General features: G+C 45.4%; 1 protein-coding gene across 1 annotated transcript in view; it reads left to right on the top strand.

Annotated features, from left to right (window-relative positions):
* The window catches only part of Sgf29 (SAGA complex associated factor 29), a 56304-nt gene that overhangs the window by 36150 nt on the left and 4874 nt on the right, over positions 1-15280 (top strand). The window contains exons 2-4 of the mRNA XM_038315258.1: positions 9543-9639; positions 11959-12034; positions 13074-13146. Coding sequence (XP_038171186.1) covers positions 9565-9639; positions 11959-12034; positions 13074-13146 — 224 coding nt within the window. The 5' untranslated portion in view covers positions 9543-9564. The remainder of the gene's footprint in view (positions 1-9542; positions 9640-11958; positions 12035-13073; positions 13147-15280) is intronic.

Below are 15280 nucleotides of genomic sequence, written 5' to 3' on the forward strand. Positions count from 1 at the left end.
GCAGCTCTGGAGCCTGCCCCAGAGCTCGCTCTCACAGAGATTCGCCTGTCTCTGCTGCCTACGTGCCGCGGTTAAAGGTGCATGTTACCAACCCCGGCTCCTAAGTTGTTTTTGATGAGCGTATTTTTTAGCACAGCAATAGAAACCCTAACTAATGGGGTTGAAGAAATGGTGCAGCAATTAAGAGCACCTGCTGCTCTTTTGGAGGTCCTGAGTTCAATTTCCAACAACCCCATGGTGGCTCACAACCTCTTCTGGCATGCAGGTGTACATGCATACATACATGCAGATAGAGCACTCATGCATGGAAGGAAGGAAGAAAGGAAAGAAGGAGGGAGGGAGGGAGAGAGACGATAAAAAAGGGAACCATAACTAAGACAAGTTGGTATTAGGAGTGGAGTGTTGCTGTGACAGACCTAAGTATATGTTTTCAGGAGGACTGTAGACTTGGGTACTCTGGGCTGGAAAAGCCACTGGGTGCTTATAGCTCATGGGCTGTTCTGTGGAGTCCTAGAGAAGCATGGATGATAGAGGCCTTCAAGGACTTCAGGATAGTTTTTGTGATATATTTGAATTACGACTCTAAGGTGTCTGGTCAGCTGGAGCTTAAGAATCAGCTGTGATTATAAGAGACCAGCCTACTAAATGGGGACAATCAGTGCTGGTTAGCTGGAGTTGAGAAATAAGTAATGATTAATAGGAGATTAGCATCAGAAACTGTGGTCCAGAGAGAACCACGGTTACATCTCAAGCTGGCAACCAAACTTGATAATGTGTAAGAGTCTTCCCAGCGTTGCTGGTTTTGGTGGCATGGAAGCTTCAGGATTTGAAGGGATCCAGGAGAGCAGCCGAGGTCTGCCATTTTGAGAAGCCATTGTTAAGTGCAGCCTTAGTTGCAGTGGAAACTCTTGGATTGAAGGGGTCTTGGAGAGCGGCTGAGGCTTGGCACTGTGTGGCAGGATCAGGGTCCTGGGCCCTGAAGAGAGCCCAGGCGAGGCTATTGATGAAGGTGCAGCCCAGCTGCAGTGGCGACACCAGCATATTTGGAGGTGCCATGATCATGGGATGATTGCCAACGACAGCAGCAGCTATGGGGCTGTCTGAGCCTTGGAAACAACTGTGTTCTGTGAATGGCAGGACTGGGGAAAGAGCTGTGGGTGAAAACAAGAAGGGTTTGATTGTTGGTATGAGAGAGAACACTGCCAAGAGGCATCTGTGGGGCAGGGGCAAGAGGACCAAGAAAGAACCAAAAGAGCATGTGACCAAATGTCATGTTTTATAGATGAGGGAAGCTGAGGAGAGAGAAGGGGAGAGAGGTTCCAGTGAGAAGTGCTCTCCGTGAGTCTAGAGCCCAAGCACACACTTTGGTATGCTAATAGGCAACACAGCCATTTGTCCTGAGGTTTTTTGGGGACCTAACATTCTAGCCTTTTTGTTGATGATAAAAGGTGGCATAATCTCTTCTGTACGTGATTCTTAGCTGAAATTGGGGTGTCGCCAAGGCCCAGAAAGGAGAGAGAAGTGCAGACTGAGGAACATCTGTTCTGAGGGACCACCTGGGCTAGTGAAGTGCAGGCCCTGGAGCCCTGTGGGGTGCGGTTGTGAAAGAACCCCTGGGGCTGGAGCATGGCAGGCAGTGTGGGCAGGCATAGTTTGCAGTCTTCAGCTGATTGGAACCCTGCTGGGACAGATGCAGAGTGGGGACAGAAGTTAAAGTTTCGGGGAAATATTTTTTTTTTTTTTTTTTTTTGGTTTTTCGAGACAGGGTTTCTCTGTGGCTTTGGAGCCTGTCCTGGAACTAGCTCTTGTAGACCAGGCTGGTCTCGAACTCACAGAGATCCGCCTGCCTCTGCCTCCCGAGTGCTGGGATTAAAGGCGTGCGCCACCACAGCCCGGCTCGGGGAAATATTTTATCTTGGGTGTACATTTGAAACTTTCAGGCCCATGGTCCTGGTAGTTGGGGGTGTGGAAGTAGTCCCAAGACAGGAGTGGCGCGTGGGATGAGGGAGTAAGAGATAGATATCCCACCCTTGGGAATAGGCAGTAGGCAGGGAAGCTTAGGCTGTTGATTGGCAGGAGTGCTTATCTGGAATCAGTTTGACCTGTGACCGGTAGGTCCAAGACATAGCTCACTGAAGTTTACATGAACTTTTTAAAATATTTACAAAAAGAAATACAAGTTTTTGATGTATTAGCATGTCCAGTGTTAGTAATCAGTACTGAAATCCTTATTGTGTTTGTAAGCAGCTGCACTGACGCCTTTGAGTCATAGCAAGTTTATGGTTTTGGGTTTAAAACACAAACACTCTTTACTCTGATGTTTTCAGCACAATGGGAAACACTTTTAAATATACTTAGAAAACAACAAGGAAATTTAAAATTTTGAACTTGGACTTGGTAATAGTAGTCATTGCAAGGTAAAGTATCTGCCTTTCTTAGCAGAAGACCTAGTAGAAGGCCTGATTTTTAGATATGAAATGAACTGTCTTAGGGTTTCCATTGCTGTGAAGAGACACCGTGGCCATGGCAACTCTTATAAAGGAAAGCATTTAACTGGGGCAGGCTTACAGGTTCAGAGGTTTGGTCCATTATCATCATGGCAGGGAGCGTGGTGGCTGGGGGTATAGCAGCGTTCAGGCAGACATCATGCTGGAGAATTCTATATTTTGATTCAAAGGCAACAGGATGTGAACTGTCTCACTGGGCATGGCTTGAGCATATATAAGACCTCCAAACACACCTCCACAGTGACACACTTCCTCCAACAAGACCAAAAGACTACATCCCCTAATGGTGCCACTCCCTTTGGGGACCATTTTCTTTCAAACCTTCTCATGGACTGACCAGAAAACTGCAGCCTTGGGAGGAGGAACAGGTTTGTTAAACTGATAAAGCCACAGTTAGCTGTCAGCATCGTCACGTCTGAGAAGGATAAATTAGAGCAGGAAGTGAATTCAAATGGCTTCTCTCTCAGTTGAAATGGCAGAGATGTACCAGCCACCTGAATGATTAGCCTGCGCTCCTGTGATGATCCCAGTGGCTTTGCTGGGTGAGAAGTGGTTGGTGTTCATCTGCCACACAGGACAGCATTAAATCTTCAGCCTTCAGCTGCCAGACCCAGAAGGTCTCGGGTTTTCCTGTGGAGGAGGGACTTGGAGAAACTAAACCACTTTAGCAAGGCAGTATCCAGTTTGGGCAGAGCACTTGGCGGTGGGTGAGGCCTGGGGCCCTTCTTTTTACAGTAGTTAGTGCTACCACAGTCTGGGTGGAGTCATGGTCTCCTTTGGAGACCTCAAGGTCACTGCTAGGAACTGGCATTTCTTTGTGTCACAGGAAGCTTTTTTTTTTTTTTATTATTAAACAGTTGAAATACCATATCCAACAGATCTCTGAAGAGTTAGAGGCCCATTATCTATTAACACATTTCATACAGCTCATGAGTTTCCTCTTGTTTCTCATGCCGTCTTTTTAAGGACCACTCATGAGTGTTCTTATTTTTCATGTGCCATCTGTTATGACCTTAGATGTCAACACAACAACTTAGATGTCTTGTCCACATCAAATGAAGCGATCTCACTGGTGGAAATCATGCAAGTTAATCTACAAAAAACTATATAGTTGCACGAACCCATAAGGCACTATAATTGCATTGTATTTTGGTCATTCGAATAAATAGTCTTCATCTTCAATTTCCTGACACTTTTAGAAATGTCCTCTCTCAGGAAAAGGAGGGAAAGCTACAAAACCGATGCCCTTCATTAAGTATTTAATAATGATAATTCATCAGAAATTCCTAGTGAGGTCGAAGACACCTGTACGGAAGCGCAAAGGAGAAGTGCTTTCAAGAGATTTCGACACTGACGAAACTCTGATAATTGCTGGTCTGAAATGGACACAACACCATGCTTACAGATGTTTGAAGGGTCACTACATTTGTGGCTCTGTACCCTCTGTGACTAATCTCTTTTTTGGTGATGAATTGTTTGAGATGTGCAAAGAGCTGTCCAAACATCACTATTAAACTGCAATGAAATTGAGAACACTACAGAAGGACATCAAGAATTCCTTGACCTGCCGGGCGGTGGTGGCGCACGCCTTTAATCCCAGCACTCGGGAGGCAGAGGCAGGCGGATCTCTGTGAGTTCGAGACCAGCCTGGTCTATAAGAGCTAGCTCCAGGACAGGCTCTAAAGCTGCAGAGAAACCCTGTCTCGAAAAACAAAAAAAAAAAAAAAAAAAAAAAAAAAAAAAAAAGAATTCCTTGACCTAATTATTCTGGTGGGTCAAACAAGAAAAGATAACTTGAAAGACAACTGGTGAATAGATCCTTTCATATGTACCCCTATATTTCCACAATGAGTTGCAATAGATTTGAGCAAACATGGACAGTCTGGCATTTCAATGATAAAGCCAAAATGGAAAGTCACTTGGGGAGACTTTATAAGATTCAACCTTTATTGGTTTATTTCCTGCATAAATTTTTGAACAATATACAAACCAAAGCAATGGTTGTCTTTGAGGGAGCGATTCCATGAAGAGAAAGTTTAAAGTTCCCCACATACAACCCAGCAAAAATAATAAAATGCTGTTTACTTGTTGGGATGGTGTGCGAGAGTGACCCCGGGTGTATCTGCAGTCAGGGGATGATGGTGTGAGAGTGACCCCGGGTGTAGTCTGGAGATCTGCACTGCTGAAGGTCAAGAATGGTAAGAAACTGTACTTTGAGTCCTTGGACCCCATCTTAGCATAGGGCGCCATATTTACCAAGATAATTATTACAGTGCTACATCTCCTGCTGAATTGCAGCTACAGAACAAAACTAACATCTCTGGGACTATTAGGGAGAATAGAGGCTTACCACCAAATTTGAAAATGAAAACATAAATGAAGAAAGGTGACATAGTATTTTCCAGAAAAGGTGATATTCTTCTCTTAGCATGGAAAGACAAGTGGATTGTCCAAATGATATCAGTGATCCATGACACTTCTATTCCACAACAGGAAGAGAAAAAGAAAAAATGGGAGAGAATATTCCTGCATCAAGGAATACATGCCCACATGAAAGGCTTTGACCATGCATATCATTTCCTTTCATGCTGTTTCATTCTAAAGAAAACAATGGAATGGGCAAGAAAAAAGTAGTGCTGTACCTTATAAACTGTGAACTTTTCAGTTCATTTAGAGTGTACAGTGTCTTCAATCCACAAGCAAAAATGAAGGATAAACAGTTTCTGTTATCGGTGGTGAGAGACTGGGTAACAGATGACAGGCTCTCTGAAACCAGATACAAATCTGTCCAGCCCTTCCTCTGGGAATGCAAAGAGAGCACCTCGGAAAGATCCACCCAAATAGCATGAACCTACATGTATTCCAGTCGGTAATGTTTGTGCCACCCATGGTGGTCCTAGGGTGTATAAGGAAGCAGCTGGAAATCCTGTAACCATCATTCCTGCCCTGTTGGCCCTTCATCGTGGTCTGTAAGCTGAAATAAAGCCTCTCCTCCGCAGATGCTTCTGGTGCTTTTGTGATGTTTTAGCACAGCGGTGGGACCCTTACTAAGGTCGTTCCACACCACTTCTGATGATTGGTTTTGTGCTAGGCTTTGTAATTATGAAACATTAGCCCTTCAAATTTACTTAAATTCTCAAGATGTTTTACATCCTGTGAGTTTTTCATGTGGATTTTAGGATGCTTATTAATTGCTGAAAAGCCAGCTGGATTTTGATTAAGATTGCATTGAGTCCTGTAGATCAGCAGGGGAGTGTTGCTGTCAGAACAATATTCTCTCTTCTCATCCATGAAAATGAAATCTAATAAGCCTCCTCCTCCCATTTATATATGAGTGTATGTAGCAGATGTGTGAGCAGTGAATGCGTACCACGGTGTGCATGTAGAAGGCAGAGGACAGTCTTTGTGTGCTTACCCTTCCACCTTAAGAGTCTCTTTGTGGTGATATAAAGCAGGTGGTGCTGATCCGTTCTGTGCTGTGCACACTTCTTGAGGTTCACCTGTCCAATCTCTCCCTTCCTGTAGGTGTGCTAGAATTTCAGGCACATATATATATATATATATATATAAAAGCCTCCAGCTTTTACATGCGTTCTGGAGATCTAAACTCAAGTCAGCATGCCTGTGCAGCAAGCAGTTTTACCCACTGAGCTGTCTTCCCCCATCCTTACTTAGTCCTTCTGATTTATTATTTGTTTTGATGGCACAAGGGATCAGTCCTTGCCAGGAATGATGGCACATAATCTCAGCACTCAGGAGGCAGAGCAGGAAGATCACAAGTTCAGGAACGTTGTAGACCACATCATGAGTTCTAGTTGAATCTAGCTACATAGCATAACCCTGTCTCAAAAGGGGGAGAAGGACTGGAGCAATGTCTCAGTAGAAGAACACCAATTGCTTTTACAGAGGATCCAGGTTCAGTTCCAAGCACCTACATGATGGCTAACAACCATTTGTAACTCCAGTTCTAAAAGATCCAGTGCTCTCTTTCAGGCTTCTGTCTGAATCAGGCACACACATGGTTCATAGATGGGCAAACACCATATACATAAAATAAGATAATTTTTAATTAAAAACAAGGAAACACAGGAACCCAGGACTTTGAACATGCTAGACAAGCACTGTACCACTGAACTATATCTATAAATATAGATTAGCTATATTTGTTTTACGATTGCAGAGTGGCATTCAGATAATAGACCAACTATTTCATGTAAATTGTATCACAATTGAAGATAACTGTTTCCCCAGAGCAGTGATGGTGCACACTTTTAATCCTGGCTCTTAGAGGCAGAGGCAGGCAGATCCCCGTGAGTTCTTGAACAGCCAGAGCTACACAGTGAAATCCTGTCTTGAAATCAAAACAAACAAAAAAAGAACTGTCCCCACATAAAGCTAAGCAACTCTGACGTATACCAAGAGCTCGCCTCAGTTTCCATGCCAGTTCAGTCTACCAGGAAAGATGGACGGACGGCTCTTGAGGACACCTCCAGGACAGTGCTATCTAAAGCCAACATACATGCTAACTCCCCAAAGGGGACTCTACACAGCCTTCTATCCTAATTGTTGTGGGGATTTTAATTTTTAACTTTTTGAGACGGGGTCTCATATAGCCCAGCTAGCCTTACACTCTTGATCTTCTTGCCTCTGCCTCCCAAGTACTAGGATTGCAGGTATGTGTCACCATACCCTGCTTTGTAGTTTTGTTTTCTTTGAGAATGAGTTGTGTCCAGGAATATTAAATGAATTATAGACAAAAAAAAAACAGTTTACCTTTGTCTTCACATTTCTTTGTGTCATCCTCTTTTTCTTGATCTTTTCAGCCTTGAGAACTATTTTTCTTTGAAAATTTTAAGTATTATTTTTATATGTATGAGTATTTTTCCTGTATGTAAGTGAACAATATACATACCTGATGCCCTCAGAGGTCAGAAGAGGGCATCAAGTGTAAGCATTGCCGCTGGGATTGAGAGGGACTCTGGCAATCAGGAGCCAGGGAATAGCGCAGACCACACCTGCTCTAGGGAAAGGCTTCCCCAATGTAACAAGTCTGTTCCTGCAAGAGAGGGCTTCCCCAGCGAAGCTGTTACAGCTCAGCTCTGGCACTCCAGAGTGGAACCACTCTGCTCTGCTAAGGGAAGGCTCCTCCAGCCAAAGTGTTTACAGCCCCATTCTTCTCCGTCTCTGGCTTCCCCAGCAAAGCTGAAGTTGTAACAACTTGGAGCTCCTTGTTCAAGAGATTTCTTGGGAGGGAAGAACCAGGAGAGTGGCTGCCTCTACCAGGTGGAAGAAGAGCAGCCACAAACTGACAGGTGCAGGGCTTATATTAGGACTTCTTAGGGGCGGGGTTTTCCCAGGGAGAAGAGGAATTGGTTAGATTTCCTTGCTCGGGGATTGATTAGTTTAGTTGGTCAGGGACAGAGATAGCTGATTTCAGAGCCGAACTGTGTTTGGCCTTTTTAAGTTTTTTCGCTCTAGTTTTGGGGCCAGGGCACATTTCTTTCACAGGCTCTGATTCAAGGGCCACAGTGTGTTTCTTTGATCCTGGTTTTAGAGTCGGTATATTTCTTTGGTTCTGGGTTCAGGGTTAAAGTATTAAAATATTTCTTTCACTGGCTCTGGTTTTGGGGCCGATTTCTTTGGCTGGCCCTTTTCCCCTACAATCAGATCCCCTGCAACTGGAGTTAGAGATGGTTGAGTCACCATGTAAATGGTGGGAACCAAACCTAGGTCTTCTGCAAGGACAGCCAGTGCTCATCTCTCCAGCACCCTACACACACACACACACACACACACACACACACACACACACACCTTTTTTACATAAGGTTTTCCTATATATAGCCCAGTAGGCAGCAGTGTGCCTATATTATTCTTTGAGCTCAACATCTCTTTTTTCAAAAGGCTGCTTGTCACCTGCAGTGGGTTGTTCTGCTGCTCACTCCCTAACCCCACCAATGCCTAGGAATATGTTCTGTGCGTTTTTCACAGACTCACAAGGGGGCTTCTCTGGTACCAGATCATTTCTTGTGGTAAACCTTGTCTTTTGTCTCTATCCCACATGGCCTTCTACCTTTCTGGGCCCTTCTTAGAAAATGCTGAGACGTGACTGGAGTTTCTATTATATTCCACTAGGTGTGTCTATATAAAGAATGGACAGGGAACGTTTGCCTCTTGCCGCCTTAGGATCTCCACTGTGCATCCTTTGCTCGTCAGTAGTGTGTCACGTTAAAGCCTTTTTCACTCGGGATTGGCCCTAGGGCCTGTGCACGCTAGGCAAGCACTCTACCCCTGAACTACACTCAGTATTTGTTGTTTTGTTTTTGTTTTTTTACGTAGCTTAGTCTGGCCTGGAACATGGAGTTTCCCCTGACCCTCCTGTAGGTAGAATTGCAGGTGCCCACCACCATGCCTGGCAGCAGAACAACCCTTCTAAGAAACCAGCATTGTACAAAATTCCAGCACCCATCCAAAAAAGCTTCCTCCTTCCAAGAAAACTTTATTTTAGATGTATCCATCTTCAACTAGTCACAACTTTCTTTTTACCTCTTATTGTCATTTTTATTTTTCTAGTTACTTTTTGTTATGCAAAAACATTTTATTACAATATATTTGTTACCTTGGGAAAGATTTTTTTTTTAGTGATTTCTCTTTCTAGTAATAAAATAATGTCCATTTGACTTGGAAATCACCTTCATATAATGTCTTATTTAAAGTAGAGTGTGGTGGTGATTGGCCGTCACTCCGGCCACTCTGAAGGCAAAGGCAAAAGCTTTCAAGTTAAAGGCCAACAGTCACTTGCTACATCCCTCCAGTCTCTGCCTCCGGTTATTGTCCTCTTGTGTGTGTTTGTCTCTGATAAGGACACAGTCACTCCAGGTTAAGGTCTTATCTTACTTCTGACTTCCATCTGCAAAGACTCGGTTTTCAAATACATCCTTAACATGCGTCAAGGATTAGGACTTCACACTTCAGAAATACAGCTCAACCCACGGCAGACAGTGACAGCTTTCCCTCCGTTCTTCCCCCGACCAGATGTCCTTCACAGGCCCATTCCATGGCCCTCGTTTCTGCTGATTCCCGAATTGCAGAGCTTCTCACGGAGCTCCATCAGCTGATCAAGCAAACCCAGGTAAGAGCGAAGTGAAACACGGGCTACGGCACTAAGTAAGCTGTACGGAGCTGAGTGGTGCTCGGAGACACCGTCAGCTAAGATGCTGGGGAAGAGGCGGCAGGAGGGAGTCTTGTGTCTGACTGCCATTCCTTTTGGGTTTTCTGTCAAGTACAAGATTTCAGGGTTCTTTTTGTTTAACAGCGGTCTGAAAGACAGATCACATACAACACAAATCTCCTATTGAAGGTACAATTTAGTGCTTGTTTTAGAAATTTAGTTGTACAGTTGTCACTATGGTCAGATTTAGACCTGTACCCACTAGCCATCACTCCTCTTCCTCCGTCCCCAAACTCCAAAAAAATCGCAGATGTTCTTACGAGGCAAGACAGTTGAAGGACTTAGAGTTAGCTTCCAGGATCTGGTCAAAGGCCAAAGCACTTTAGAATGTGTGGGGTTGAGACAACCCAGGCCTGCTGAGTTAACCATCTGCTGCCCATGGCCTCATATTTCTGGGCTGTAGATCGGTTGAAAACAAAACCAGTCACCTTGCCTCAGTCCAGACAGATCACCATGCGTTACATACTGGAGTCTGCCACCTTCCTTTGAGATAGGCGCAGGCGGTATTTAGGATCATTCTTATTGGTGTTGACATAGCATAGGTAGCTAGCTCTGCTAGCTGGTTCAGGAGCAACCCTAGTGCTTCCCTGCATCACAAGTGCCCTGGAGGTCCATGAGACTCACGTAAGTATGCCCATGGGCTGCAGCAGTGAGGGCTTGTCTTGTGGCTTCTCTGGCCTCTAGCTGTTCAAAGTACCTAACCTGCTCTGCTGAGTCAGCGTTTAAACCCTGTCTTTCCCCATGATGGATGGTTTTAGAATGGCCTTTTTGCTGGTCCTGCCTGACTCTAGAGGCCCTCACCAATTCTAGTTTGACTTCCATTCTTGGCCTTTTTCCTATAAGAGAACTCAGCTTGATCATCTTATTCTAATTAACAAATACTTTTCCTCTGAAGGCAGCTCCACATTCGCCAGGAATCTGTCTTGTCCCACAAGGCACAGGCCGTCATCTGCCAATTCCCAAAGCCCTTTCTGTCTGTGGGCCAGTGTTTACTTTGCCGCTCATGCTGCAGATGTATAATGATGGCCTAGATGCACTGAAGTTCATACCAGAAAATGTGCAGTGCCCCATTCTAGGACTAAAAGGTGACAGTCACATGCACATTTGCTTGTCCTGCGTGTAGTACCTAGGAACTGGTTCTGCCAGGTGATAGCTAGTTCTCTACTCTTTTTTTTTTTTTTTCAGACTTGTTTTTATTTTATGATTATGGGTGAGTGCCTGTCTGTATGTTTGTTCACTGCATGCATGCTTGGTCCCCCTATAGGCCAGAAGAGTTTGTCAGATACCCTGGAACTCTAGTTATAGACAATTGTGGGCTGCCACGTGGGTGCTAGGACTAGAACCTGGATCTTCTGGAATAGCAGCCAGTGCACTTAACTGCTGAGCCATATCTTCAGCCCATAGTGCTGCAAATCTCATTCCTCCTATATATGAAAATAGCTTTTCTTTCATTCACAAATAAAGCATGGTGTGTGTGTGTGTCTAGCATACTGAGGCATGTTGCATGTGCCATTGCTCTATTTTATCCATTATTGCCTTTTCACCTTTTCAGACATTTGCTCAGTGAAGTGTGTGTGTGTGTGTGTGTGTGTGTGTGTGTGTGTGTGTGGTTGTTTTGTTTTTAAGATAGGATCTCTCTATGTAGTCCTGGCTGACCTGGAGCTTGCTATGTAAAGTAGGCTGACCTAGAACTCATAGAGGCCTATTTGCCTCTGCCTCCTGAGTGCTGGGTTTAAAAGTCATATGCCACCATACTAATTGATGTTTATAGCCACACACTGGTTATTCTGCTGGACCGTGTGGTCCAGTGAGCCAGGAGGGAGCAATTCCCAGAAACTCCTCTTCCGAACATACCCTTTGTAGTTGGTATTCCCTGAAAAATAAGAATCATAAAATATTGGCGCATATTAGCTAACTGAAAGATCGGAGTAGGTTATATGCTATACACACACACACACACACACACATTCCAACTGTGTGACAAAGTCCAGAGAAGACAAAGCTAGAGACAGTACAAGGGTGTTATTGTCAGAACCTTGGGAGACTTTGGTGGGCTGAAAGGATAGGAGCAGCATGGAGTGTGTTTAGGGGTAGAACTCTTGGGTATGATACTGTAAGGATAGGTATATAATGTCAAAAGCCACAGGGCAGTGTAACACAGAGAGAGCCTTTTGTTAGGGCGAGGGTCTACCTCATGGCCCCTTGACCTCATCCTTACAGGAAGAGCGTTCGAGGAGTGAACACAACTTGGTGAACATCCAGAAAACCCACGAGCGGATGCAGACTGAGAACAAGAGTGAGTAGCTGCGGGCAGGAGAGAAAGGAGGTGGGAAGGACTGAGACCAGGAACATGGCCTTACTGTGTCTTCAAAGGGATTTTTGCTTGTATCTGCATGTTCCAAAATTGCTCTGTAGGGTCATTGTTCTTTGGCTGAGTGACCTAAAGTGGCAGGGACTGATGGCCTGGCACCAAAAGACCTCAGAGTCTCTCAGCTCAGGACTGGAAAAGCAGCCTTGAGCTCACCCTTACCTTAGAGCTCATGGTCACGGGGCTTTTCTTTTTTTTTTTTTTTGGTTTTTCGAGACAGGGTTTCTCTGTAGCTTTGGAGCCTGTCCTGGAACTAGCTCTTGTAGACCAGGCTGGTCTCGAACTCACAGAGATCCGCCTGCCTCTGCCTCCCGAGTGCTGGGATTAAAGGCGTGCGCCACCACCGCCCGGCTCACGGGGCTTTTCTGAAGCAGAGTCACCCATGGCTTCTGAATATTCTCCAAGGCAGGTCAGTCACCCCCTGTGCTTTCTAACTCAGAATGGCTTTGGACAGTTCTTTCTTCTCCTTGGGTCTCTGCACCTGCCGTGGTATCGACATGTGGCAGGTTAGAAAGTGCTTTCTGAGAATGGTGGTGGCATCTTATATGGAAATGTGACCCTGATGAACAGACAGGGAGCACTTTCTTAACATACGTTGGGGAGGCTGTAAATGCACATGCAACTTCATGTTTTGTTCTTGGACACCATTCTTTTTTTTTTTTAGATAGTCCACTATATATAACAGCCCTGGCTGTTATAGAACTCAGTGTTTAAGCCAGGCTGGTCATGCCTGATTTGTTTGTTTAAGCTTGGGTTCTGGTGATAGAGCTTGGTTCCTAAGTACTTCCGAGGCAAGTACTTTCCCTACTGAGCCATCTTACTAACCCCTTGGGAGCTTGTTTGAGCTCATAAAGCTTAGAACCCAGGCCCGGGCCTTGAGTCTCCTCAGGCTGATCTGATGTCCTGGACTCAGGGTTACATGTTGCCACCTCCTTTTGCTCATGCTTCCTCATGCTTGTGTTTATAGTTTCTCCTTATTACCGGACAAAGCTGCGTGGTCTCTACACAACCGCCAAGGCCGATGCAGAGGCTGAGTGCAAGTGAGTACGGCACAGAGCTGCCCCTGCTCTGCCTCCCTCTCCCACTGCTTGGTCCTTCCCAAGCCCTTCCCTTCTACTTACTGCTCCATAGATGGCAGTAAAGCAGTGTCAGATCCTGCTGACCATTTCCTAGCGTGTGAACTGAAGTCGATTCAGCCGAAACTCCCTTGCCTTGTCGTTAAAATATAGGTAATAACTCTACTGGATTGTGAACATACCGTGGGATTGAGGGGAGAAGGCCAGATTCTGTGGCCCGTACTGACCCTCCCCTGCCATGGGAATATGCTGACTCTTGCAGCCTTTAATGGGAACAAAGACCACTGTGTGGCACTGCTGTGCCTGTGATGGGAACAGGGACCACTGTGTGGCACTGCTGTGCTCCTGTTACCATTCTAAGTACTTTTTTTTTTTTGAAACAGAGTCACACAGTGTTGCTCTGCTTGCCCTGGAAATCACTACATAGACCAGGCTGGCCTCCAGCTCACAGAGATTGGCCTGCCTTTGCCTCCCTAGTACTGGGATTAAAGATGCGTTCCACCATACATGGCCCAAATACTTCTGTGTTAATTTACATCACTTGATCCTCAAAGCACTCCTTTGATGTAGTTCTTAGGATTGTCCCAATTTACTGTTAAGGAAACAAACTCATAGAGGGATAATAAAATCTGCCAAAACTCATATAACTAGCAAATGGGGAAGTTCCTAAGGCAGAAGTCCACAGTTAGCACTCTGCTAGGTGCTGACAGAGCTCTGCTTGTTTTAAATGAACACATCTCACAGGATTCTGACAGAAGTCACAGTTAATGTGCCGTCATGTGTAGCCAGATCTCTTCACTTTTTAATGCAAGTTATAGGCAGAAAATTAATCGTCCTAATAAGTCTTAGTTTGCTCTTTTAGTAATGGCTGCATGTTTAGGCCCCTAAGGAGCCAGCTGTGGGATAAGGACCAGAGTAGCCTGCCTGGCTCGAGGCAGGGGAGGGGTGTTCACAAGGGCCTGAGTGCCACAGGCCTCACTCTAGAGGCCTTGGGGAACAATAAAGCCTTAGAGTTGCAGTGAAAAAGTAGAGTTGGAGAAAGATCCAAAGTCAGTCAGAGACCAAGGCCACAGTGCTGGGGAGCTGCAGGAGCAGTGGAGAACAGAGAGCTAAGCCAGTGCAAGAGCCGCGATGTTTTCAGATCTATTTAGGGAACTAGGTGGCAGAAGGGAGGTTCAAGATGGCAAGGTTGCTAGTTTGGATGAAGGGCTCTGGCACGGCTCCCCATGTGAGGTTGGGGCCCAGAAGAATGGGCTCTACTCCTGAAGAAGAAACAACATGAATTCTTAGGAATGCCCAGCCCTTCCCACTCACCTGGGCTAGAGTGATTTGCATAAGTCAGAGTGCTGCGGCCGGGCGGTGGTGGCGCACGCCTTCAATCCCAGCACTCGGGAGGCAGAGGCAGGAGGATCTCTGTGAGTTCGAGGCCAGCCTGGTCTACAGAGTGAGTTCCAGGACAGGCTCCAAAGCTACAGAGAAACCCTGTCTCGAAAACCACAAAAGAAAATGGGGGGGAGGGAGGACCCAGAAGGCTGTGTATGTTTCTTTTTCTGGTTTTTGTGTTTTTTCCTTTTGTAGTGCTAGGGATGGGACCCAGAGGCTTGTGTGTAGTAGGCAAGCTCAGTACCACTGAGTTACACCCCAAATCTTCATTTGAGAGTAAAAAGCAAACTGCCCTTTCTGTCCTAACCGCTGGCAGAGTGAAGACTCAAAAGAGCTTGGTACGGAATGACTGTAGCACGACCTACCCAGCATTCAGCACTTAGAAGCCTGTTAGGTAAACATAGCCTGCACTGAAATCCTTTTGCTAATTCAGACTTTTGTCAGCCTGTAAACACCCAACCAGACTTTCCCAACACAGCAGCTGGGAGAGAGAAAGCAAGCAAGAGAGAGCTTGCTTCATCTAGGTCAGACAAACCCATGCCGTTGTGTGCTACTGAACTCATCTGGATGATAATAAACACCATAGTGTTTCTTATATATCGTATAAATTAGGATATCAGCTCAGATATAAACTGTGGCCCAGAGAGTTCATTCATATTTCATCATGAAAGAGCCCTGTTCTAGTGCAGATCTCCGTTGTGCAAATGCCTCCAAT

This window comes from Arvicola amphibius, chromosome 1 (genome assembly GCF_903992535.2).
Source record: "Arvicola amphibius chromosome 1, mArvAmp1.2, whole genome shotgun sequence".
Lineage (NCBI taxonomy): Eukaryota > Metazoa > Chordata > Mammalia > Rodentia > Cricetidae > Arvicola > Arvicola amphibius.